Source organism: Vulpes vulpes, chromosome 12 (genome assembly GCF_048418805.1).
Source record: "Vulpes vulpes isolate BD-2025 chromosome 12, VulVul3, whole genome shotgun sequence".
Lineage (NCBI taxonomy): Eukaryota > Metazoa > Chordata > Mammalia > Carnivora > Canidae > Vulpes > Vulpes vulpes.
In genome coordinates this window covers 110,260,016-110,287,670 of record NC_132791.1, presented here as the reverse complement: position 1 = coordinate 110,287,670, position 27,655 = coordinate 110,260,016, and the positions used below count along the sequence as shown (strand labels likewise).

The 27,655-nt window shown below is 49.5% G+C and overlaps 1 protein-coding gene across 12 annotated transcripts in view; it reads left to right on the top strand.

Moving 5' to 3' along the window:
• Positions 1–27,655, top strand: part of PKNOX2 (PBX/knotted 1 homeobox 2) — a 257,580-nt gene that overhangs the window by 218,787 nt on the left and 11,138 nt on the right. For 9 of the 12 annotated variants that reach the window (XM_025998970.2, XM_072729434.1, XM_072729429.1 and 6 more), the window contains 4 exons: positions 5,972–6,160; positions 17,278–17,407; positions 17,870–17,967; positions 18,743–18,862. In XM_025998970.2, coding sequence (XP_025854755.1) covers positions 5,972–6,160; positions 17,278–17,407; positions 17,870–17,967; positions 18,743–18,862 — 537 coding nt within the window. The remainder of the gene's footprint in view (positions 1–5,971; positions 6,161–17,277; positions 17,408–17,869; positions 17,968–18,742; positions 18,863–27,655) is intronic. The other 3 variants (XM_072729437.1, XM_072729435.1, XM_072729436.1) reach the window with 1 other exon arrangement.

Below are 27,655 nucleotides of genomic sequence, written 5' to 3'. Positions count from 1 at the left end.
TCCAGGGAAAGGGTGCCTCCCTCATTGCCGCAGGGGATTTAGGTTACCCGTGCTTATTGCCTGTGTGTCCCCGTTGTTGTGAGACTCGAATGAGATAATGATGAGAAAAGCATTTTGCCAATCATAAAGTGGTGTATGTATACAAGCGTTGTGGAAGGCAAGGATTTATGACCGTGAAGTGCAGAAGCCATGATCCTACAAGAGGCCACTTTTTAGCAAGAAACTTGGTGGCAGTGGGGTAGGGGAGAGGATTGGTGTAAAGAATGGGCATTTATCAAATAGCTACAATGTGCCCAGAAAGTTTGCCTACATTGTCTTATTCAATTTTCATACCCACTCTACCGGGTAGGTATTTTCATCCTAAATGTTACAGATGAAGTTGAACCACTTGTCCACATTCAGTGGGCAGGAAATAATAGATTTGAGACATCACACCCTGCAACTTCATGGCCAGCGAGTAGCCCCAGTCCTGTGGTACAGGGATGAGGGGTTGGAGAACCTAATGCACAGTGATGTGAGACTGAAATGTAAGGTTGCATCTTGTTTTGCTTTTTTTGAAGGGTACTTCTCAGAAGTAAGGGGCTGTTTCTTTATTTTGAAAGAGAAGGCAGAGAGAGAAGCTGGAGGTAAAGCAGGACTTAGGGAAAAAGATTGAGAACACATTCATCACGTTTGATGATGATATTAAATGAAATGGAATTGTTATTGCTCTAGAATATTTGAAATAACTTTTTGTATGACATTGATCACTTAGAAAAATAGTTTAATAAATCAGAGTTTTATTCTGATTGAGAAGCAAAAACCCGAAACGGCAAACATGTAGGATAGAGAATGATTTACTAAACATAAATACAGGAGGAAAAACACTGGGAATGATTATTTTTCTACTTGCTGAATATGGAATAGCAATAGAAAAGCCAACAGGATATTAGAAATTATTAAAAGAGGTGGAAAAATTATACACATTTGCTTCCCTGTGGTTTCTAAGATACTTTCACATCATTATCTCCTTTAGCCCTCATCAGATCTTGCAAGCTGGAGATGATCATTATCCCCATTTTACAAATGAGGAAGTTGAGACTTGCAGAAGTCATGGAACTGGCCCAGTAACACCCAATTTTGTAAGCAGTGGGCTGGATTCAGGTTGTCTGACAACAACCCCCACAGACTTGCTGCTCCGCTGGACAGCCACCCCCACTAATGGTACAGCCCATCTTTTTCTCTAATACTGAATAGGTCCTACATATTTATTGCCTCAGAATATCATTATGATTTACTCTACCTTCTTAAATCTTTAAACCAAGCCTATTATCCCATAAAAAAGTCATCCTTCAACTGTGCTTTGTTAGACCAAAAAGTAGGCCCACTATTGACCACTGGGCACCAGATCTGGTGTAAGCTCCTTGTGTATTTTGTTTGAACAAAATCATCCTGCATAGATTTATTGTGTTTTGTCTTACCTATTTGTACTTTTGGATTCTTTTTAAATAATAATTATTTACTGGCTATGTTTTAAAAGTAATTGAATAGATATGTACACCTTTCCACGTGGTGGATGCATGCATGTAGATTTAAAATTAAATGAGTCAGTGCAATTTTGATTAAAAATGGAAAATAGTCCAGTAAAGGAAAGCTCAGAAACAGAAAGAAAGAAGAAATGGAAGAAGTAAAGGAAGGAAGGAAAAAAAAGGAAGGAAGAGAGGGAAGAAGGGGAAAAAAAAGAAAGGTTTAAGGAATTAGGGTGATTTTGTCCGAAGGAGACAAAGCCAGTTGGATAATTTATTCAAGTCAGATGCCTTGTCCTGTGTGTGACCTATAGTGAGACTCAGTGTTTGTGTTGAATGGATAACATTCAGTTAAGGGAGGTGGTGTTGATGGAGTCACTAGATGTTCTTGGTGCTGGGTAAGCACTTTATATTCAGGCAGGAGGAGAGATTCTGGGACATGTAGGGAAGAACTTCTCGATCAGCAGGCTGAGAGACATAGCGATGGTCTGAAGTGAAGCTTCTGACAGGGGCAGCCTCAGAAGAGAGGATGTAGCCATGTAGCCTAGAGAGTTTGGACCATCCACTCACCTGGACACCAGCCCAGATCATCTCCCAGGGCCCTTCCAGCCCCATCAGTGAATTGAGGGCACGAGTCCTGGTAATGTTCAGGGAATCAAAAACCGGGAAGCCCCTGACAGTCCAACCCTCTCTGTTAACAGTCCAATACTCCTACACTGTGAGGTATTCTGACTCCAGGGGGTTGGCCAGGAGTGAGAGATGAGAACCCAGAGCAGCCAAAGGAGGCAATGTTACCAGGGAGGGTTCTGGAAATCCTAAACTTTAATGTCCCCAAAGCTATTTGGTCTTCCTGGAAGCCCATACTTCCCATCACTGAGCCACCCCACCCCCACACACCCCACAAATCATGCAGCCTTCAAACTGCTGTTCTCCAGCTACACAAATCCTGAGAGCTTGTCTTGAGGGTGAAGCAACATAAGCCACCTGGCTTCATACCCTAGTGTTATCACTCATAGGCCATGTGATTCTAAACAAGTGAAACTTAGTATCTCTGGGCTTTGTTTTCTTCAACTCTAAAATATGGGCAATAAGAGTACCTGCTCGCAGAGGTGGCTGTGTGGTATAATTAAGGCAGGGCATGTGATAGGGTTAACACAGTGCCTGAGACCTTGTAAGAATAAGAAATGTTTGGGTGTTGTTATCAATCAATCAATGAGCATTCTTTAAACGCTTTATATGGGGCTAATTATTCTGAAAGGCGTAAACCAAGATATCCATGGCCACAGCCAAGTAGGAAATTGAGAGCAAATGTTATTCCAGTACCGAATAATCCATTCTAAAGTCAAGATTCCCTTCTTTACCTGGGAGAACACAGTCTCTTTTGGTCTCAGCCCCAGGGAGGGAGCACTCCCTTAGGATAAGACCCGAGGGTTGAGCCCCAAATGAAGACACAGAGCTGTGGGTCTGTCTTTGAGTAGCACTGAGTCTAATTCCATACTCCAGGAGCCTTCATTAGTTAAGCACAGTGCCTGCCTGCCCATCAGGCAATCCAAAAGCTAACCCCAGTCACTCCCCACTAGAGATGCCAGTGAAGCTCAGAGAGGAGCATGGCACTGGTGTCCAGCCACACCACTCTACTCACACCTGACCTGCAAAATTCTCCGGGAGACATTCCCTGCCTTGTTTCCCAGGCATCAAGATGCTAGCCAACAGCCGGGAGGGTAGGATTAAACAGGAATTCCCTGTATCCTGCTATTATCCATATCAATGGGTCTCAAAGGGCAACAAGCCCCATTTTTTTCATTTTTCATTTTGATGTAATTATAGATTCACACGCAGTTTTAGGAATTAATACAAAAAGTTCTGTTTCTCTTCTTGCATAACTACGTAGTTTCACAACCAGGAAATCAACAATACAATCTACCAATCTTACTCAGATTACACCAGTTTACATGCACTTGTGTGTGTGTGTGTGTGTGTGTGTGTAGTTTTGTGCCATTTTCTCACAGATCTAGATTTGTGAACACTGATAGTCAAGATACAGAGCAGTTCCTCCCCCTCTCCCCATCTGGACCCCTGGCCACCACCAATCTGTTCTCCATCTCCATAATGTCATTTCGAGAATGTTAGAGAAGTGGCATCATATAGTGTGCAACCTTTTGAGATTGGCTTTTCTTACTCAGCGTAATTATTCCTTTGAAATCCATCCAAGTTGTTCAGTGTATAGTACTTGGTTCCTTTTTTGTTGCTAAATAGTAATCCATCACATGGATGTACCACAGTGTCTTTTACCCATTCACCTGCTGAAGTGTAGTTTGGTTGTTTCCAGTTTGGGCCTGTTAGAAATAAGGCTGCTTTGAACATTCACATACTGGTTTTTGTGCAAACATATATTTTTGTCCTCTGGGATAAATCCCCAAGAGTACAATTGCAGGGTGTGTGGTAAGCATATATGTAGTTTTGTTAGAAAACAAAACAAACAAAAAAACCCCTATTATACTGTTTTCCAAAGGGGCTGAACCATTTTTCATAAGTGACCCAGTGTCCATTTCTTTGCCATGGTGTTATCACTATTTTTTTTTATTTTAACCATCCTGATAGGTGTGTAAGTGGTATATCATTGTGGTTTTAATTTGCATTTCCCTGATGGCTAATGACAATGAACATCTTCTCGTGTGCTTACTTGCCATCTGTGTATCCTTTTCAGTGAAATGTCTGATATTGTCTTTTCCCCCTGTTCGGATTGGGTTGCTTGCTATTTTACTGTTTAAATCTGTGAGCTCTTTACATATTCTAGAAAGAAGTCCTTTGTCAGATATATGGTTTGCAAGTATTTTCTTCCAGTCTATGGTTTGCCTTCTTATCTTCTTCGCAGGGTCTTCTGAAGGGCAAACATTTTCAATATCGATGAGTTCTAATTTATCAATTTTTCCTTTTCTGGGTCAAGCTTGTGTGGTCAAGTCTAAGACCTCTTTGCCTACTCTTAGGAACTCATGATTTTCTCCTGCATTTTTGTTCTAAAGGTTTTTATAGTTTTATTGCTTACATTTAGGTCTTTGGTCCATACTAATTCATTTTTATATAAGGTTTGCTTTTTTTTTTTTTTGCTTGGGGATGTCCAATCGCTCCAGCCTCACTTGAACCAAACTTTTTTTGAAAAGCAGCTTGGCAGTATTTATCACAAGCCAAAAGAATGTCCACAGCCTTTTTTTCCTGTCACGCCTGGGAATTCACCTTGAGGAATAATGCAGACGTGTGAAGTAAAAGCTGGAAGCTTGGAAAACAGTCACAGTAACATGTTTTATAAAATTGAAATATTGGAAGTAGCCTAAATGCTCAACAATAAGGGATTGGTTAAGGATGGCACACATGAAATAATAGGCAACAATAAAAAACATATTTCCTCAATAATTTTTACCCATTCAACAAATATTTACTCAGCATCCATTGAGTGGTGGTGCCAAGGATAACACGGTGAGCAAATCAGACACCATCTCTCCTTTCTAGAAACTCACAGGCTGGAAAAGGGCAATAGGGAAGACAGCGCTGCTGTGTAGAAAAATCCATTTGATAAACTAAGGGGAAAATAGGAAACAAAGTTGTATGGATGAGATGACTAAAGCCATGTTAAAATAGATGCCTGTAGAAAAGACAAAAAAAAAATCCTCTTTCTTTTAGGGTGATTGGATCAAAGACAGTTATTTTCATCCCTTACTTTCCAAACCTCCTGTCACACTTTTTCTTTTTATAATAATAACAATGATAAAGAGAAGAGCTCCGATTGAGAAATAGCCTCTTGCCGTGAAGGGTTCGGAGTGTCCATTTGAAGAAGCGACAGGCACACGTACAACAATCCAAAGGGCACAGAAGAGGCCACCACAGACAGCTAGGTGTTCCAGAGCCCAGCTAAGTCCTGCTGGATGATTCCATCAGTCAACAAGTATCAATGGGGCATCTGCAAGGTGACCTGTGTCACATGAGGCACTCAGAATACATGTTTAAGAATAGACAGTCCCTGACTTCTTGAGGCGCTCACAAGAAACTCTCCTGTCTTCCTCATGCCTACTCAGCACCTCACACTTTTCAGCTTGTGCATTCTCTCATGCAATCCTTTCAACAAACCTAGACAGTTGTCAGGGAGGGCATAACTATTTTTCAGACAACAAGGTGCAGAGCAATTACCTGAGGCCGCACAGATGATAAATGGCAGGGCCAGAGCTAGAGACCTGGCCTTTTATCTCTATGGTTTTCAGACTCTAGAAAGGTTGTAGTAGCAGTGGGCTCAACACACACGAACCACCAGCAGGTCACCATAACTAGAATTTAAATCCAGTGGATGAGAAAGCTTCTACCTAGGGCAGGGGATGGGCTTCTCTCCCCGCTGGTGGGCTTGGGGCCCGGGAGGTCAAGGCAGCAGGAGGAGTGTGATACGAATACCTGGGCTCACCTCTCCCTCCTCTCTCCAGATGGTGAAGGCAATCCAGGTCCTGAGAATTCACCTGCTGGAATTGGAGAAAGTCAATGAACTCTGCAAGGACTTTTGTAACCGGTACATCACCTGCCTCAAAACCAAGATGCACAGCGATAACCTGCTCAGGAATGATCTCGGGGGACCCTACTCCCCCAACCAGCCCTCCATAAACCTTCACTCACAGGTAACACACAGGCTGGGTCCTATCTCCTAAGCCAGGCTTCTATGCCAGGTGTAGGACTATCTGAAGGTCCCCTGATGGCCCAGGAAAGTGGATTAGACTCACCCGATCCTTTCAGCATGAGGGCCCTCTTCTGATGCATGAAATGCACATAAGTGTTGAGATGGAAAGTTTTCCTGGAACAAGAGACAGGGGCAGAGCTGGAAATGGACCCCAGCCTCCCATCCCCGCACACTTCTCAAGAGGGCTTGCTGAGCTCTCCGTGTTTTTGAGAAGGAGACTCTGAGGAAAATGGTCCTTCCCTGAGTCCTGCCCACCTAATAGGTGGGCTCTATGCTTCCCATGCGACTGCTTTTCCCAGATCATTTTCCTGTTGCTCACCCTACCCTGGCTCATCTGTCTCCCTAAGGTTCAGGGGCACTGTGAAGGTCGCCTCGAGTCACCCCCCTTCCCAAGAGTCACCCACCACCTTCATCCTGGGAACTGGGGAATGTAGAAATGGCCACTATGTGTTCTAGGTGAACACGGGCTCTTCTCTCCAGGGTGGAATATTTTCTCCAAACCTACGAGCTAAGAAAGCTGCCTGGTGATACCTTTCCATCAAACTCACCGACAATCTACGTAAGCCATAGCTCACCGCTTTCTTCCTCTCCCACTGAGTTCCCGAGTCTAGGACAGAAACATGGGGGGCCCCAGGAGGTTTGCAGTGGCCTCTTCTCATGAGACGATTGGGGAAAAGGGTAAATTTTCTAAGAATGATGGGCACCAACACACTTCATCCATCCATCCCTCCAGGTTGGTAGAGGCAGGGGACGGAAGGGTCAGGGGCGCCTCTAGGAGGCCACCCCCGCCTTGCACATATCCAAAGGGATCTCTGTGGGACTTGACAGTGAGTACTGCATGGGACATGAGGCAAGAAGTTTATTTCCTCTTCCCATTGCTTGAAATCACCAAATCACTTTATTACAGATCTAAAAACAGCCGCCCAGGCTTCTGCTTGCTAATATTCTCTTGAAATAGACTCATTCCTTCAGAGTCTTATTGTACTTTCCCTTATGATCAAAATTAGCAAGAAACTTGCATAAAAGAGGACAATAATTGCTCAACGAGCATCTCGTTTGTAATTTATTAGTTTCTATTATTGTGGGTTACCATGGCGACGCTGCGCAGCCCCGGTGACGGGAGAGATTCAAGATAGGAGGATAGGAGCTGAGGAGGCCGTGAGGCCTCAGCAAATGGAGATGCACATTTTTATCAGTAATTTTCATGAAAATAATAAGTGAGGAGTTAATGAGATGGAAAGCCATCCTGTGGCTATTGTGAATTTTTTTTAAGTGTTGATCTAATTAGAATGCATCGGTCAGGAAAAGTAATGAGGATTTAGTGCCTCACAGAGATGTGAGGATCATATCAGAAAATTAGCACAAGTCTTTGGAAATAATCAGGTCCTTGGAGAGGCTCTGGATTTCCCCTCCTGGGCTCTCCAAGTCTACCTCGAGCGCTGACATTGGGGGTGCACCGGGGTAATGGGGGAGGAGAGGAGGGCCAGAGGGCTCGGCAGCCACAGCGGGCCCCTCCGGGGTTGGGGTCCTGGGGCTGACAAGTCAGTCTGCAGCCGGCAGGGCCTCTGGGGGCGCGGGGTTGGCAGAGGAGGATAAGACCCCGGGTGAGCCGGGGCGCGGAGCTGCTGCCTGCCCAAGTCCTCCTGGGAGATCCCGGCGCTCGGGGCCTCTGAGCTTTGAGGAAAAGGAGAGAACTTTGATTCCCGTCACTGTAAATATCAGATCTCTGCCTGACAGCGAAGCTGGCCCTGGGGTGGCCACCGTGGAAAGGCTTCTGATCTGCTTGGAAAGGGGAACTCAGACAATTGGGCAAAAACAAAGACAGCTAGAGAAAGACGCAAAGACACTCCTGTCTGGAATTTCGCAAACGTGTCCCTTCATTGCCCCTGACTGCCACCTCCTACCTAGTCCAGACTTCAGTGGGTAAATGGGATCATCGCACACAGGCTGCTGCCCTGGGTGCCTCACCGGCTCGCCTGTCCTCTCTGGCTAGCCCTCAGCCCTCCACACACACGCACACGTGCGCGCACACTCATGCACACCGCAAACACGCCTACACGTGCCTCTTCAGCCTCTGCCGCTGGATTTGTGGTGCTGAGGTGCTCATGTCATTCTCCTGCCCAGAAGCTCTTAATGTCCTCAGAGTTCTCTCATCCTTTCACCTGATACCCCAGGCTTCCCCGGACCCCCATTCTCCCAGGCCTGTCTGCTCCCACGACACTTGCTACACTTGCGCAGCTCTGCAGGACCAAGCCCAGCCCCCTCCCAAGGAGGCCACAAGGCTGCTTTCCCCTGGAGGCCCCTCTGACGCCCCATCCAGAAAGGCCTTTTCTTTCTGCCAACTAAGTGCTGGGAGCACTGGGGGCCACTTAATTGTAAACATCACATGTGGCTTCAACTCAGAGTCGCTGGTATATTGTTATTCTCGTCTCCTAGCTAACAGACAGTATTTTATATACAATTATAACCCACGCCTGGTGGCGGCTAACCCAAGGTCTCATGCATGGATGGACAGCGAAGAACTGTTTAAAGAAGTAAGACAAGGGAAAAAAAAGAAGAAGAAGTAAGACAAGGAGAAAGACGGAGATCAGGCAAGACCAGAGGAAGGAGGGAGGGAGAAATCAGAAGCAAGAAAAAGGGAAAGAGAGACAACCCTGGAGAGTCACCATCAGGAGGGAGGCTTAGGAAGGATGCAGCCCAGAGGGAAGGGTAGCAGAGAGAAGGGAAGTGAGGCTGAGAAAGCCAGGGCGGAAAAGAGAGAAGAAAGAATTGCGTCAGCAGAGACAGGGGATGAAGGGACAGGCTGGGCAGGTGAGGGGACAGTGCGAAGCCAGGTGTGTGCTGTCCACATTCCCAGGCCTGGCTCCCGTGACTCCCTGAGCTGGGGCTGCGGGCCTGGCTGGGCCTGCCCGGTAGGAAGAGGTCCTGGCCTCCAAGAGACTTTCTGTGCAGGAGGCAGGCCTGGAGATCAGGGCATGGGGGCCAGGAAGAGACGAGAGAAAAGGAGTGTCTGGAGTGTGTGTGTCTGTGTGTGTGTGTGTCTGTGTGTGTCTGCGCACACGCGCACACACACGCATGCAGACGATGGTTCACATTCGTCATGGTTCGACCTTAATCCCCCCAGCCTGAAATAGCCCCACTGAGCGCCAGCCTGGCCCGGGGAGGGGTGTCTCCCCTCTGGAACATGATCCTCAGGATCAACATTCCAGCCGCCTGCCAGCTTTGTTGCAAACTGCTGGCTCATGATTTTCCCTGTGTGCTAATCATTCGGCCTTGTGTTGCAAAGTGGGAGACATTTTTTTAATTCAAATTGGTCTCCCCCGCCCCAACTCAGATGCCACACCGTGTTCCCATTCAGCTCTGTGGCAGCTGGGCACATTCCCCGCTTGGCCTTCCTGTTTCTGAATGTGAGCTTTCTCTTGGGGGTGGGATGAGGGTAGGGAGTGGGGGAGCCGGCTTCCACCAAGCAGGAGAGCTGAAACCGAGTCTCCCAAAGAATTGGGCCACAGTTTTGTCCACGTCCCCAGAAAGCCAGCCTGTCTGCCTGCACCTGATGACATCCAAGCTCCCTCACGCTTCCCAGCCCAGGCTTCTTGCAGGGGCAGCCTCCCTAGGAAGGAGGCTCATCTCAGACTTGCACTCAAGCTTCTCCTGTCTTTTCCTAGAGGTTGTAAACTAAACCATCCCACTGGACAAAACCTAACTCCCACCTCACTCAAGTATTAATTTGACTTGAAACTCATCCCTCTTTCTCTATGGGGATCTAAGCCAGGGCCCCATCCAGGGGCACATTGGGCTGAGCCTCGGTTCTCAGTCACCAAGCGGGGGGGGGGGGGGGCTGTGAGTCACACCTGAGGATCTAGATAAGTTATGTGAGCCATGGAAGGCTCCAGGTCGAGGAAACATTGAGAAAGGCGGGAAGGGAGAGGCCAGAGATGGGGAGAGGAGCCCCAGGAAAGGGTCTGGATTAAACAAACCACATGTGTGGCCTCAGGTTACCCCAGTCGCTGCTCAGCCTCCTTCCTCCTGCCCCCAGAAAGGGCCCGGCCCGCCCTGCACACTCGCACAGCCAGTCTGTTCCTGCCTAGAGACAGAATGAGCAAACCTCAGCATGGATTAGGTAGACCAGCAGGAGGATTTTGCCCATTGTGAGTGGAGAAGTCACAGATTCACTGGCCTTGGGGATGAGGGGGATGAGGGGGATGAGGGGAGGGGGGGCACGGTGTAGGCTTTCCGGGAGCTCCAAAAGTGTTCCCAGGATAGAGAGAAGTCTGGGAGAAGGTGAGGAACAGAAACAACCTTCTAGAATCCCTGGAGAGAAGCAGCTGTAGAGGAGGAGCAGTCATTCGTTCCTGAGCAGTCATTCATTCATACCCTGTGCATCTGTGCAAGTGCAGTTGAGCCTGCTGAGTTCCAAAGATCTCAAAGTGGATCTGACATGATCTCTGTCCTCCAAACGTAACAGTGGAGTATCTTGCAACCAAGTTGTGGGGAGTTATGCCCTAAGGTGGGAAATGATGGCCAGTCACCAAAGATGTGAGAGGTAATGGGTAGCGTAGGCGAGGGGGTAAGGGTTGGAAACGTGTTGGAGGCAAATTAATTGAGTAGCTCTAGGAAGAGCTACTTGTGCTGCTCTAGGAAGAGCTGGGAGAGAACGGGGAGAAGGTCAACATTTCCTGAACCTCCCCTACGTCTCCAAACCCTGTATGCACTGGGTGCTTTGCATATATTATTTACTCCTCACATCAAGGCTGCAAGGGACACATTATTTTCTCCCCAAGGAAAGAGAAGCTCAGAGAAGTTAAGACATTGGTTCAAGGTCACACACCTAGTAAGCAGCAGAGACTGGAGTAGGTTACTCTGGAGTCTATGTTCTACTTACTATAATGAGTCCTTTGGCTTTTTTGGTGATGCATAGGAAGAACCAGAGATCCTGCGCCCTGGGTAAGGAGGAGTGACCCCCTTAACCGCAGAGCAGGAATCTGGAGACTAGAGAGGAAGGAACCAATTGCTGGAAGCAAGACTTTAGATTTGCTAATAGGGAGGAGAAAGGTACAGAGTGAACTCTCCAGCTATGCAGACTCCCTAAAAACACAGGAAGGGGACTAGCGAGTGCACCCCTACCTGGGGAAGGTAGACTTGCCTACTGACCTACAGGGAGTTTGCATTTTCAAGACTAGCAGGAGGTCAAGGCGGTGGAGGTGGAGGGCAGTCCCTGCCATCAAGCCCCCAGAAGTTCCACCCCAGTGGCCAAGCATCCTGAGGATCTGACCAGGCCATTTTAGGGACGGCAGGAGAAGGGGGAAGTGATCTGCCCTGCGAGATCCCCCTGAGATGGAAGGGGGCACCCCTAGACCACAGCGCCAGGAAACAGAGTTCCAAGCCCTGGCCTGCCTCACTGTCTCCATGGCCGCTGGAGCTGTCCCCTCCACCACTTCCTGGCCTCCAGCCCTTCAGCTCAGGGGCCCCGAGACCATGAGGACCGCCCTTCCCCTTCCGCCAGGCGAGTGAAACCTGAGCAGTCCACTCCTCCTTGTGAGAAGGAATGTTCCTTAAGAGCAGCAGCTGCCACTTGCCCCCACAGGCCAGAAGTGCCTTTCCCTTGAGACTAAAGCCCCCAACCGACCAGAGGGACAGCAACAGGATCAGGTGGCTTGTTTACATGTGTTTGGCTCCCCAGTGTTTGGGAGCCCAGCTTCTCCCATCTCAGGACCAGACTCAGGCCCTGCCAGAATGGAGGAAGCCTGCCAGGGACAGCGTGTCTGGGGACAGGGGCAACCTCCCCACCCCTCTAAGACACACGCACACACCCCATCCCAGGCCAAAGCCGAGTCAGGCCATGCATTTATTGAGCATCTATCATGCACCCAACACTGTGGTAGGCAGTGTGGGAGAATGCAAAGAAAGAACCCTCTTCCCCTCCAAATATCTGCAACCAAAGCTAGGGGAGGAGGACCCATGCCCCTGCATAAGCAGGAGAACCACCGTGCTGTGTGTCCAGTAGGGCCAGGCCGACAGGAAGCACTGAAGGAGTCCAGAGAATGGGCCATGGGCGTGCCCGGGGTGAGTCAGGACAAGCTTTCCAGCAGAAGCTGCGCCCAAGACCACGTCCCCACCCCCAGCCTGACCTCCGGGGACGCTTGGGGAGGTTTGGGGGAATGAGATCTGAGCTGATGGATCAGCAGAGACCCCTAGTGGCCTGGGGGTGGATGGCAGACAGCTGCCCGCCCCCCACCCCCGCCCCCCTCAGTGGGCTGTACTGCTCCCCCAACCTCTCCCCTGCTCGCCCCCTCCCACTACACACACACACACACACACACACACACAATCCTAGGGAATGGCATTGGTTTTTCTAAAATCCTCTGCTGGAAGGACCTTGGCAGTGTCATCTAGGTCACGTCCCCTGTTCCACAGACATCCTGGTAAGATAAACACTCCAGCTCTTTCAAAATAACTTAAAGGAGAATTGTTCTCTCCGTCTTGTCTTTGCCTTCGCTCCTTCTTTCTTCCTCCCATCAGTTCATTCTAAGAATTTCTTCCTATAGTGGAAATTACATTTCTTCAGGCAACACAAGCCCTTTCCCTATTCACAGCAAAGACTGGGGGCCCCAGGGACTGACCGAGCTCCTCCTGGGCTGATGGCAGGCCATGAGGTCAGAGCCATAGCCATCGTCAGCCTCCTTGTGCCACACGTACCTCACCTGAACACCCTCTGCTTCCAAGAGTAATCCCAGAGCCTCCCACTTTTTCTTACTAAGGTCTTCCTTTTGAACAAATCATCTTTTTTGGTTCCAGAATGAGATTTGGAGTAAAACTCGCCCAGTGACCACTATGACCCAGAAAGAGTGACCAGTGGCAGCGAGGGCTTTGCAGCTGGTCCACGGGTGGGGTTTAGGAGGTGTGAGCTCTCAGCCGTTCTAAAGCTGCTCCCCTACTTTGTTATACCCGCTTCTGAGATGCCTGTTGCCACTGCCCACGAGGACCAGCGGAGGGGCAGCTTCTGGGGAGGCCTGTAGAGCCCAGCTTGTGGGTTTCCATCCGAGTCCTAGGTCACCCGGTCCAGGCCCTGAGACATCATTCGCAGGAAACTATGGAAGTTTTCAGCTTTGGGGACTTTTCCTACTTTGAAAGCAAATCTTACTCCTAGAAAGTAGGAGCCCACATACTCCCCAGTTTGGTGGGATGGCCTCACCAAGGAAACCAGGCTTCCAGCAGCCTTTCAGCAGGTTTCAGAGGCTTGGGGACACCCCTGCCATGTTCCTGATGGGACAAGGCAGAGATCTTGAGCTAGATAACCAGCTTGCGCCCCTGGTTCCTGGACAATTTGGGCAGAGACGTGAGGCTCTGGATGTTCAAGAATGTCGCTAAAACTGTAACACATGTGCTTCTCACCTCTTTATGGGTGCTAAGGAGTCTGGAAGGAAACAGCTCTATTTGGGTCTAGACAGAGCAGCATCCACCTGGTTGGGAGTCTGATAAGCCCCAAGAGAAAGCTGTCAAGAAGATAAAAATACTGCATGCTTAGCCAACATTGTCTCCCCAAGGGGCTTCCACTGCTGCCATCGTAGCTGTTTCCTCAGAAAAGACCATAGACTCTTGCCAGAGATTTGGAGCCCCATTGTCTCCGGAAAGACAGAGGCTCCAGAGAGCTAGACCCTGGGCTCCTCCTGAAGTGGCTGCAGTCAAGTCACAGAGCTCGTCCGAGACAGGGACACAGCTTCCACTGGGCTTGGCCTGGGCCCGGGAATGCCTGCGGCAGGGAGGCAGGAATGAGGGGGGCGTGTGGTAAGGACTGGCCACCACTTGGTATGCAGCCCCAGACGGATCTCCACAGCTGCTCAGTAGAGAACCCAAGGGGCTCCAGGACTTCTAGGACAGGTTTTAAATCCTGGCCATGCCAAACTCAGCTCCCGAGTTGAGTGGCTTTAGCCAAAGGAAGTGGGAAGTGATTTATTGGGTGCTTGAATGTGCCAGGCACCCTGCTTACATCGGGCCTGGATGTCTGACTCCAAAGCACATCTCTCCAAGCGAGCATCAGCACCGCGCTCAGAGCCAGAGGACCCGGGTTCGAGGCTGGGTGACTCTAGGAAGTCACTTTGGTTCTCCAGACCTCAGCTCCTCTTCAGGCAAATGGTAGCGGGGAGATTAAAATGAAAGAACCTGGTAGAAGAATGCAAATATTCTATGTGTGTAATAAATAGGTAGTTTCAGACCCATTGATCTTTGAGACCAGCTGAGGGTGGTCATTACAAATACATATTGCAGAGGGTCCGGTTCAATGACCCTGAGAATCTGTGTCTTTAAAAACAGCACAGGGCTCAGGCCGGTGTGTGAAACAGCTCACATTTACAAATGTTGGGGATGGATATTATTTCCCCAGACCTCAGGGATGCCCAGACTTTCCTTCCTCTTTTTTGCCCAGCTAAGATGTGGTCAGCCCTGGCCCTTTCCATGGTCTCTGCCCTCAAAGCTCTACATTCCATTCCTTTGCTGATAGAACTTGGCTGCCTCTCGGCATGTCCCAGCCAAGGACCCCAGAGTAGGAGGAGAGGGTCGGAAAGAGAAGACTCGGATCTAATGCATAAATTGCCTTTCGTTACCCAAGCCCAGAACCTGGCACGAGGCTTGCAAAACCACAGGGCAGGGAACCAGCCAGAGTCTGAATAAGCAGATGAAGTATCCAGGCAATAGCTCTCACCCTTCTGCCTCCAGCTAGCAAAAATGTGTGTTTGGTTGAATCCCAAGGCACACATCTTGTATTTATTTTACTGCTTTCGCTTGTGTTTTCCTAACCTTGCCGGATACTTTTTTCAGAGAAAAGAAAGTCTGGGGCAACATTTTATATTTGAAACACCCAAATGCCTTTACCCAATGAGGAGCACATGGCATGAATGATTCCCGATGAGATTGTTGAAAAATCATTTCCATTAGTTTTGGGGTGAAAGGCATGGGTGGGACACCCTCTTCAGATACATTTACCTTCCAGCTTTGCTTCAGCTTCAGAGAACATCAGCATTGGCTCACATCCTGTGAGGATGGTTGGCTGGGGCATTGGGACGAGGGCTGAATCAACCTCAGATGGCCACGTAGCTAAAAACAGGCTTTGAGGGCTCCTGGATGTCAGCACTGGGCCAGACACATTTTATAAATGAGACTAAGGCTCCCAGAAGGGCCGTGATTGGCTGATTCCCAAATTCATGGTCTTTCCTCGGTGCCCATGCCACCTCTGTCTTTCTGGGGTTGGATTGTTTTGCCTGTTATCTTACCTCCAGTAACTATGTACTGAACCCCTGTGGTTCCAGGAGCACCTCGTAGCCCGGTTCTTGGCACAAGGTGGGTGTTCAGTATTTGTGAATGAAGGAGGGCTGTGTTCTAGTCCCATTGCTGCGAACCAGCTGGGGGCCTTGGGTGAATCACTTGGGTTTCTAAAGCCTCTAGTTCCTTATTTGTGTTCAGGGAGTTGTAGTATGTGGCTTCTAAGGGCTCTTCCAGTTTTTGGGTTTTGGAAGGTGGGGCCTCCGTATGAGACTTGAACTGCTTGAGTGGGAAGACCAAGAGTTTGGCTCATCCAAGAAACTCTAGAACTTCTCTGGAGGCTGAAAGCTCAAGCTTCTTCCAGTCTTAAAGCAAAAGTTGGGAAGCCAGGGGCCTTCTTTCCTCTTGCCCCTACCCCCCAGTTGTAGTCTATTTTCTTGACTGCACCTATCTGAATTCTTACAGCTCATGTGTCATGACTCAAAGCTTTGAGCATGAGAGCATCAGCCCTAGAGGGTCATCAGACAGGCTACCTGCTTCAGCCCTGTTTTCAGATGAGGAACCGTGGTCGGAGAAGCTCAGAGACCCAAGCACGTCTCCTGAAGCTCCTTCCACGACACCTCATCGGCCACCTTTCATGCTTTCTCCAAATAAAGCCTAAAGACCCCAACCTGTCACCCACACCCAATGCCTTCCTCACAAATCCCGCTCCTGCTCTGAGCAAGCAACCGACCTCCAGGCAGGGAGGGCTTAGTGCTGCTTCTTGGAGGCTGCAGCCAAGCTCCCTTCCCTTGTGCATGGCATGCGGAGTCCCTCAACGTCAGGTCTAAGCACTTCCCTGCCCAGCTGGTACATGGCAATGACGAGGTGACCAGAGTGCCAGAAAAACATGGTCTTCTTATCTGCTTTGGCTACTGCAGAAAAACAAACTGCAAGGATTGTTTCTTGGGTAAAACAGGGGCTGGCAGGTTGACAGTGTGGGGCAAAGGGAGCTCTGTCTGTGGCAGGATTCTGTGTTGGCAGCCTCAGGAAGAGGAAGGAATCGATGAAATGTGCAGAAGAGTGGCTTGAGGTCGAGGCTCATGAGATGCCCTTGGAAGGCAGGTTATAAAGAAGCTAGGATGGCTTTTTAAAATTACTATTTAACAACTGTTTTAGTAGCCACCGTGCACCAGGCCCCTGCATTAGGTGCTCAGGATACAAAGATAAAACGTTGGAGGCCATTTGCGTCTGGAGCTTGGTGTAATAATGTAATATAGGTACGTGAGGAGGTGAGGTTCTCAGGGGAGAGGGTGTCAGGGAAGGCGTCTGGAGACAGTTGAATGTGAAGAGTGAAGAGGTGCCAGGCAGATAAAGCCTGGTTCTCAGCCCTGGCCACACATTAGAACCACTTGGGGAGATTGTCAAACACCAAGGCTCCATCCACACATCCAACCAATTGAATTAGAATCTCTGGGGTTAGAACCCAGGCATCGATATTGGAAATTCCAAAGTGGAGCTGAAGTGGAGGCCACTGTTTATGTGGTGATTTGTGTCTCAGGTTTCGGAAGAATGGAATGGCTAAGTGGATAAATATTGTTGGCTGGTCGGTCGGTCGGTCGGTTGGTTGGTTTTTAATATTGAGCCTTCTTATTCACTCCTTCTAGAAGGCCATGAGAATTGCCTTTCAGATTTGGGTCCTGGGAGGAGCAGGATGAAGGGAGGAGGGAAGGCAGGAAGAGAGAAAGGGAGAGGAGGAGTTTGGGGCTGTGGCATCTAAGCATTTAGTGACATTGTCACAAACCACGCCTCCCTTACTGCCAGGACCTCCTGCAGAATTCCCCCAATTCCATGTCTGGAGTCTCCAATAACCCCCAGGGGATTGTGGTCCCAGCCTCAGCTCTCCAGCAGGGCAACATCGCCATGACAACCGTCAACTCACAAGTGGTGTCAGGTCGGTGCAGGGGATTGTGGGGGACACTCCTGGGAGGAGAAGGGGTGGCCCCAAGGGGGCTCCAGGGGGCGGGGGGCAGGGTGCTGTACAATCTTAGGAAGTGGGAGGGGTGCCCCCTGCCAAGAAGGGGCTTCCAGCTCAATTTCTTGACTAAAGTGTTCTCTGAGTTTATCGATGGCTCGCACCAAGATCTGATTGTGATATTTTGGAACAAATTTGGGTCAGAGTCTCATGAGCCCCTCAAAGACCAAGTAAAGCTATTGTCCCTGCCCCCAAACACTTCCCACCAGAGGCTCTGCTCTCTGGACCCCATTCCCATCCCACCCCCCCCACAACAGGGACTTGAGTGCCTCCAGAATAGAAGGTGTTTCCATGGGAGTGCCAAGCAAATTGAAAATCCTGCTTGCCCTCACTCCTACCCACCCCCGTGGCAGGGGACCCAAAAACTGGTTGTCTCCTCAGGTGGAGCCTTATACCAGCCGGTTACCATGGTAACCTCCCAGGGTCAGGTGGTCACCCAAGCAATCCCCCAGGGAGCCATCCAGATCCAGAACACACAGGTGAGTGTCCGTGCACAGGTGTGTGCACACGTGCATGGTATGGGGAGGGCAACCGTAACCGTTTACTATCCGCCAGGCCCTTTACACCAGCGACTCCTTCAATCCTCGTTATTCCTCTAAGAGGTATCGTTACCCCCAGTTTACATATCGGAAGCTGAGTGTCAGGAAGTCCTAGGATTTCCCCACCTCTCGGGTTACGTCAAAGGATCCTGCACCTCCCACTTTTGGCCTCTACCCCAAGACACCCCGCAGCTCAGTGGGATACAGCGGTGCACACAAGTAGGGGGAGAAAGAGGATCTGAAGTCAGGCCTGAGATGTGACATTAATTTGTCATCTTGGATAAGTCACCTGAGCCTCAGAGTTCTTACCCCAGAAGGGGGGTTACCACCAACTGCACGCAGCCCTCCTACCTTCAGGGCTGCTGTCAGTGCTCACCATGGGAATGGGTAGGAAGGTGCTTTGCAAACTGTAAAGTAACCCAGAAATGCTCATAACCAGTGGATGGTCTCTGGCAAGTTTGTCTCTCCTCTACCGTCTGCATGTCCCTGTTTCCTTTGTGTCCTCTCTCATCCCCTTCCCCCGCACCCCCTCCCCCTCCTTCTTCCCATTCTCTGAGGGGCTGGTGCAGAGTTAAAGGAAAGGTGGCCTTCCTGGGGCCCTAAGAACCAGTTGGGAAGGGGGTTGGCAGCGAGCCTGCCGTCACTATGGCAACAGGTCCCCGGCTGCTGGCCCGCCAGGCTGCTGATGCTAATTTTTTCTCCACGTGCCCTGAAGGTTAACCTTGACCTCACCTCCCTCCTGGACAATGAGGATAAGAAGTCCAAGAACAAACGAGGAGTCTTGCCCAAGCACGCCACCAATATAATGCGTTCTTGGCTCTTCCAACATCTCATGGTGAGTGTGTGTGCCCAGGGGGTGTGGAGTTGCAGCATGGGGTACGAATAACCCCCCAGGGTCCAGACTCTGCTGTCACCCCCGGATCTTCAGAGGGTGTGGCCCCACAGAGAGGCTCTCCCAATAGGGATCTCATCTTCCAGAGGCCAAGGCAGATGAGAGGCTTCAGAGGGGCCTAAAGCTGGGAGAGGCTTTCTCCAGTGCTTGCTGCTGCCACAAAAAAGTGTGACGCCAAATGAGGGAATGAGCACAGATTTATTCTGAAGGGAGCACTGGGCAATGTTTCATAAACAGAGTGAGGTTCTGTGGCGCCAGGACTGTGGTTCCTGCGGGCGGCTGTGCATACTCCAGCCCCTCTCCCATGGAAGAAAAGGGTGATCCTCAGCCAGGGCTCTTCTGTTTCCCTGGAGTCCTCGCTGCTGGGGTAGCAGCAGATGTGTGGCCCTTTTCTCGGTCCCTCTGATCAGAGCGGCCAGATGAGGCACAGGGCTGGGGAGCGGTGGCTGCAACCACCAGGTCTGGAGGAGCATCCCAGGGAGACTTCTCCTTCCTCATGTAACCAGCTCAGCTCTGGTGCGGAACAACTGCCTCCAATAAGCCTCTACGGCCACTTCCAAAAATGGCGATAAAGCCTTGGCTTTAAATGTAATGTCTGTAAAGAGCCTGCTGTGTGCGCTCACATGATGGCAATTGTGTGCTGTGTGCAGTGTTGGTTGCGACAGACAGGACTGTGGTTGAACGTCAGGAATGAGATCAAAGCTATAATCCCCTGGCATCGTTCAAGAGCTGTCCCAATAAATGAAGGCCAATGGCCATGTCTGGGCTGATCCTGTAGGGTGTGCATGCATGCGCATGTATGTGTGCATGTGTGTATGCACACGCGTGTGCACCCAAGGAGGGGAAGTAGATTCTGGAAGCACCAGCAGGCTTCCAACAGTGTGTGAGGTCTTGGCCTGGCATGGCGGTACAAAGATAGATGGAAACAAACAGATACCAAGGGACTGTCTTGGCCTGTGAGGAGGAACCAAGAGTGAGGGAAACTCTTTCTGAGGAGGAAGAAATCAAATGGATCATAGGAATTAATCAGTCTGTCAATCAACAACGCTTTATTTGAAATAGGAGTACCTCCAGAAGCCATGGCGCCTGAGCCTGGGCTATGGTGCTCAGATGTGGGCATCCTAGGGACTCTGGCCTGGAAGCACTAGGCCCACACACCCAGAATTGCTCCATGGTGACCAGTGTGGGGCTGGGCCTCTGCGTCTCCCCACACAGGTCCACCCTCCAGCTCTAGGGTCTTGGGGCCTCCTCAGTGCTTTGCTGAGGAAGCACGCTTTGAAAGCACCAACTAGAGAACAACCAGGAACCTAGTTTGGAGAGAGGAGACTGGAAGACCTAGGGTCAAGGTGAGGGGATGAGGTTGGAGAGACTCTGAGATCCTAGTGATGAAGCCAGGGAGCCAGGGCCAGGTCCATCCTCAGGCCTCTTGGGAGCAGCTCTGACTCAGTGGCTGAAGATGGTGGCAGGGATGTCCAGGCCTCCTGCCTGTTCTGGTTCTCCACATTGTCAGAGAGCCCCAGGGGCCCAGTGGGCTCAGTGTCCAGCTACAGTTCCCAGCCCCACCCATGGGAAGAAGGGCTCTCGGGGAAGGACCTGTTTCTGTGCCCTGGCCCGTCACAGCCAAGATGGTGGCAGCTGGTCCTCTCCCCCCTACCCCCAGCCGTGGGTCCGTGGCAATGGTGTGTGACTATAGACTGTGGGTGCAGTGGAAAGCTCATGGGCTCCTGAGGCAGCCAGACCTGAGCTCAGATCTAGACTTAACCTCTCACTCTGTAACCTAGACACACTCACACTCAGGAAGCAGCGAAGTTAACGCCAAGACCTCGCACACTGAGGGGCTTCACAGCTGTTAGTCCCTGTCCTTCCTGCCCCGCCTCCCCAACCCCATGCATTTTTGAAGACTGATGTGAACCCACCTATAGCCTCACTTCTGAAGGGGAGAAAAGGCAAGCGTCGGAGGGGGAGGATGACCAGACCAATTCCCCTGCCCACCAGCTGGGGCACCCAGGCCAGCACCTTGCACTGACCCCCATCGCCCGTGCGGGGCTCCTGCCTCAGCCACTTCCCACTGTCCCTTCGCATCTCACCCCTGACTTAAGTCTTAGGCTGAGACTCAAGGGTCATCCTATCAGCCTGGCTGTGCTCCCCTTTGACCTTGGATTCCAGGTCACATCCCGCCCTCTTGGCCTGTTCCTGCTCAGCGCCCCTCTATAACTTAGCGTCATTTCTTTCCCTTCCATGGCCACTGCCAGCCTGCCTGGGGAAGGCAGAGGAAGGTAGAGGTGAAGAGAGAGGGGGGAGTCGCTGAGCATACTGCAGAAGAGAAGGAAGGGCCCCAATCAGCTCTAAAGATGGGCCCGGGAACCCTGGAGAGGGCTTGCTGAAAAGCATGAGTAAGACTTTCTGCCCACACCCTCCCACCCCTGGACCCTCTCCAGCTCAGAGTGCACTCAGTGCGGATACTATTAATAAAGCACTTAACATTGGCAAAGTCCTCCCCCAGCTAATGCCTTCCTCACAGCGACCATCAGGAGAGGACAACAGAGTGACCCGCAGGCCTTTAAAAAAAAGTTACAACTCAGAACCTGTGGATGAGCCAGAGAAGGGGATGGGGAGAAGTCCAGGCTCTAGGGACACAGCATGGCACAGCTGTCCCCTGCAGGCCCAGGCTGGGCCATGGGTCAGCCCGGCTACCCAGATATCGGTGGGTGCACAGGCGCCCAAACCCTAGCTCAGGAGAGGCTATAAAGACTGGGTAACAGGGCACAGCGAAAAGAAGGCAGGCCTCGAAGCCAGGCAGATGGGTACGAATTGAGGCCCCTGCCACTGGCTGTGCAATCTCCCTGCATCTAAAGAAAAAAGATAATACCCGTTTCCCGTGCTTATCAAAACTAAATGAAATAACACGGATAAAGAGCCAAACCTGGCACATAGTCACATTTAAGAAATGTGAATCCTCTTTGAACTTTCTAGAACAGTGGACTAAGAGCGAGTTCTTGAGACCAAGGCCCCCACGGTTTGTGAAAATTAGAGGTGGACGCCGGATCTGTTGTTCTGATCTATAAACACCTACTGAAAAAAAATATATATATATAACCACCTACTGATTTTTACCATCATTTGACCCTAAAAATATTCTGATGAAGACTGTTACTTACGTGTTCTGTGTATGTATGTGTGGGTCAAACGTACATGTCTCTTGTCTCTGACTCCTTGTAGATTGCTCCAGAACAGGGATTATACATTATACCTCTTATGTGGGCCCTAAAGATTTGATTCCCAGAGTGTGCACCTTTATAGGATGTTACAGGTGTTGCTCCTGATACAGGGTAAAGGAATTTGGGAAAATCTGAGTTATACAAAGTTTAGCTCAGTTCTTGACTCTTAGTGTGCTAGGGAAGGGCATTGCCAATTCACAAGAGGGGGCATGGTCAGAAGCTTTCCCTAAACATATTTGGTTACTCAAAGCCCTTTCCCCAACCCCCTCGTTTGCACTGTCTCTTTGAGGAACAACTCAGAGATAGTAGTTCTTGGGAAATAGAATTCTGCAGTAACACCATATCTGCACAAAGTAGCTGTTCGGTTTTAGGGGAAAAGGGTAGAAAAATGCATGAAAAAAGGACAGATTTCAATGTGTTGATTGGTTCGTTGGAAAAGTTGGCCCAAGAAAGGCACAGTCATTAGAAAGATACATTTTATTTTAATTTAGAAGATATGCATATATATTGATTTGCTAATGTCTTGATACAGGGCCACGATCTTTTTCTGATGAGACGTTGTCCTTTTACTTGCACAAACCTCTCCCATAATAGAACATCTATAAATTCCGTCTTTATTTAACATGGGATAAGAACTTGGAGGTCTGGGAAGTAATCTGGCCAGGGGATCTTTCTAGATTTTTGTTACGTATTCCAACCTCTTACGTTTGTCTCAAGATCCTCACTACAGGGCATTTTTTAAAGAAGTCGGAGTCCCCAGTCTCTCCATTCCACTTCGTTTTCTTAGCAAGAATAACTTTCTTTTTGCATTTATATTTCACTGGTTCCCAGAATAGTTAAATTGTACGTCATCACACTAACACATAAAGCTGGCGTAAACCAGTCTGGATACACACGCTGCGGACTTCCTGATAAGCAGATAGAGGGTCTGATGAACCCCCTACTCAGTAGCCTGTTCATCCCGAGCACCCAGGACGATGTGGACGGCGGTTGTCATGGTCTGCGGAAGAAATGGAGAACACTGTAAATCTACAATCTCGGTTGGTAGGGGTTGCTTATTCAAACTTCTGTAGTAAATACTAGTTTTTCCCGTTGTCTTCTTTCCCTCTGGGAGAAGTTAGTATTCTTTGATTCCTTTTGTCCTGAGTCTGAGGCTTCTTGTCATTTCCACTCTCGTGCGGCATGAGGAGCTACCGAAGTGGATTCAGAGGACCGAATGCTCTTGAGATGGAGCTTAAACCCCAGAGCCCTTTTGCTGTCAGGCTGCAGTGAGATTGGGAAGGTTTCTTCCATTAGCTGCTTGCTGTTGGGTCCCTAAAGAATCCAGTGATATTTTCTTGCTATTGCTTTTTGGCTCAAAGAAGCCAAACTCCTGCTGGAAGCAATAACTCCATAGCAAACCCAGGCTGGAGGAGAAAACCCTGCAGAGGGTCCTCTCCACGGGATGGGGAGGGAGAGACACCGCTCTTCCCTCCCAGCTTCTGCCTCCATTCCCTCTGCTCCGGATCCCAGCACCCCGGGCCGGGCCATGCTGCTCATTCCCGCACAGGAGCAACATTCTAGAATATTCTCTGCATGTGGGGAAATCCCAGAGAGGAAACCAGTCCCCAGCTGGCCCCGCCGCACATCAAAGCAGCGGCTCCTTCACTGCGCAGGCCAGATCCAGGCTAAGCATCTTCCAGCATCATCTCCTTTAATCCACCCGGCCGGCATAGGAACTGGGTACTACTATTATCTTCATTGTGCCGGTAGCAAAAGTAGACTCGAAGAAGGGAACATGCTCCCCAACATCTCGTGGGATTTGAACTCAGGTCTGTGGTACCTCGAGGCTCTAATTCCTCACCCACTGGGGTTACACTGCCTCTGCATTGACCCAAGACACCAGAGCATCTCTCAGCTCCCACTCAAAGTCTAGGTGAAGCAAAGGGGAACCTTGGCTGTCAGCAGAGGCTCTCAGTGGAGACCCAGAGCCCTGTCCTGGTGGGGGGACGGGGGGCAGGAGATTTAAATGCCAGCCCTAGTTTCCAGATACAATGAGGCCGCCTCACCATCCCTTCCTTCCCTCTCCCTTCTCCATCCATCACACCGGCACCGCTCGTGTGGCATCTGGCCAGGGTCACAGCTGGACTATGCCTGCTGCCATCCCGTCCCACCCTATGGTCGAGAGGGCTGCCCTTCCACGCGGCCACTCGATGGCCGAGGGCCTGGCTCCAGGGCCCTCCCGTGAACTCTGTGCGGCTGTCACAAAATGCACCTGGGGCCTTCTCTGTATGACCTTTTTTAAATTGAATTATAATTCACATACCAACATTCACCCTTTATAAGTAAAGTCAGAGATTTTTAGTATATTGAGACTTGCACAATCATCACCACTATTGAATTTCAGAATATTTTCATCACTGGAAGAAGTTCTGTACCCGTTAGCTATTGCTCCCCAGCCCCTAGAAACCAGTCATCTACTTTGGGTCTCTATGGATTTGCTGATTTTGGATCTTTCCCGTGAATAGGTTTATCACACTCGGTCTTCTGTGACTGGCTTCTTTGACTTATGTTTCCAAGGTTCATCCGTATCGTAACCCGCATGAGTGCTTCCTTCTGCTTTATGGCTGAACAGAATTCCACTGCATGGACAGACCACATTTTGTTTATCTGCTCATTAGCTGATGGACGTTTGGGTTGTTTCCACTTTTTGGCTTCTGAGTAATGCTCCTATGAACATTCTGGTACTCCACGTGATGTGAGCGTGGCCTTATCTTAGCGAGTCTTTGTCAGATTCCCAGCTATTCTCACCCACAGCCCTGGAGCCTCACATGCCGGGCTCAGCCCTGCCGGGGGAAACAGGCTGCCACATACCCGGGTACGGCGTGTGCCCTGAGCGTGGCTCCTGGCCAAGGAGGGCATGTGGACGTGAAAGCCAGCTGGTTGCCTCTGTGCCTTGGTGTTATCTTCAGTTACTCAACAAACATTCTTTGTGTGTCTTGCCACCTTCCCCATGCCTAACATGGTACTAAAGCCCCAAGGAATATGCATCTGTCTCCGTCAAAGACCCACTGAGAGGATCCACCTAGAACTGACTTAGGAATGGTGGTGTCTCTTACCCACAGAAAGAGTGTGGCCTGTGGAACGGGCATGATACGGGGAGGCAAGCTCTGGATTCGAGTGTCACGCCCCTTCTTACCTAGCCAGGGGGCTGGGGGCAGGTTGCCTGACCTCATCAGGTCTCAGTCTCCTCTGCTTTAAAATGGGAATCATGAGACCCAGCTCACAGCATTGTTGTGAGGGTGGAATGAGATGTGTGTGAAAGTACTTTGTCCCGATACAGACACAGCTACTGTTGCAGATGCCTCCCATCTCACTCCGGGAGTCCCCATAATCTGTCCTGTCTCACAAAAAGCTGAGAGAAATCTTGACACTTCTAGGGAATCTGTGGGGAAGAGCAAGAAAAGTTGAAAAGCAAAAAAACAGCTCAGAGAGACTTAGAGAGACCATTTTTGTTCCAGAATATCTTGTCTGCTACTTTCTCCTTTAACTTTGCCACACAATCTGAAATTCCAGTCATCAGAGATCCACTTACAAGTCTCCAATCCCTGTCAAAAACAGATGCCAATAGAGAGGCCAGGATGCCATCATTCATTCACAGCTTAGTAAGAATTAGTTCCAAAGCTTGCTTTTTTACTCCCACTCAGCTAAGATCAGCTTCATGGGAAGAGTGCCAGTGCTTGTTAGCAGTAGCAAATGAAGATTAGAATATTTTTTAACACAGCACTTTGAGGAGGCAAACCAGAATGGGGTGCCAGAGGAAAGGTTTCTAGCAATTGTTCTTAACCTCTTTGAGACAACCCCCCCACCCCCCCACCCCCGACCTCTTGAGAATCTGATGAGTTTTATCTACATCATCATGAATATAGTTTCAGGAGATTTGACCCTGAAGTCCTAGCAGCCAGAGGCTTCAGATTGGGAAGGCTGACTGCAGAGTCACATGAGGGCCCTGGGGCTTTGAGAAGAGGTACTGAGAAGTGCCAGCAGGGCCCAGGAAAAGAAAAAAGGACGGAGTCTGTGCTCACCTATCTCAGAATTTACTCTTGTCTAGTCCACTCCCTGAAAATAGAACAAGATCTCTTGTTTGTCCATGAGTCCTGGGGGCTCCTTTCCACCAGAACACAGATCTCTAACTAAATCAGCCTTTGAGGCTAGCCTGGAAAGCTAGCTAATTAAAAAAAAAAAAAAAAAGAGTATCACTGTTTCTCCAGGAAACAGTGATCTAAGTTCCAAATACAGTATCTATCCACTAACACCTAAGTTTTGGGTAATGAGACATGATTTCAGCACTCAAGGGACTGATCATTTAATTGGGGAAACAAATTAGACACATAAACCATGAGTGGTCAACCCATGATATAATCAGGTACTAGCATGCACATGCTCACACATACACACACACTCAAGGGGTTCAAGAATGGAGGAATCCATGTAGATGAGAGGAGTTTGACCATCTGTGCTCGTCAGACACATCCAGATTAGCGTGTCCAGAACTGGCCATCACATTTCAAAAGGTCCTTTGACAAGTTGTGTCCAGAGAAGAGCAGCTGGGATGGGGAAATGTCTGTTCAAACGACCCTTAACAGGAAACATGTCACATCATGAATGGTTAAGGGGACTGGGGATGTTTGGTCCATAGAAAAGATTTGTTCCTTTAGGGCCAGCACGGTATAGTATAAGGAACAAGGGTTTTGGAGGCAGACAGACCTGAGACTGATCCGAGCTCCATTTTTGTAGTTGCGATATGACCTTGAACGGGTCAACTAGCACCTCTTGATGCTCATTACCTCCTCATAGAGTAGAGATAATGATACCCACCTATGGCGAAGATGATCAATAATATGCTAAAAAGCGCAGCGCCTGACAGATGGTCTAGCCCAGAGGTGGAGTGGACGTGGTTAAAGATACAGGGGGTGTGAGTCTGGGCTCCGCCACTCACTGCATGTATAACCTGGAGCCAGTTTTTTAACCCCTCTGGACTCGGTTTTCTCAGGCGTAAAATGTGAATAATGATGCCTATTTCATAGGTACCTGGAAAATTCAATGAGAATACATATCAGGTATTTTGACCGCATACTCTGTGAATATTGTAAGTATTCAAAGTTAGCCAAAAACTGTAGGCATCCAGTAAGTGGTGGTAACTCTTGTTATACAGGGAGAGGCAGTGCAGTAGGCTTCTGTGTGATTTCAGAGGACAGTCTAGGCTCTCTGGCTGGATGTCTCTCAAGACGGAAGACTTGAGTTCAGTAGAAAGACTCTCCCAACCATCAGAGCAAAGGGTTGCACACTGCACACTGGCACCACAGGGCCACGTTCCCCCGCCTTCTTCAGGATGGTCCACACAGAAAATGGTAGGAAAACAACTACACCACTTACAGTTGGAGACCAGCTAGGGCATTCCTGCCAGCCCAGACCCTGCCGAGCCACCCCAGCTCTATCTCTGCACACCTGTCACTTGTTTGGGTGCATTGCTGAAAGT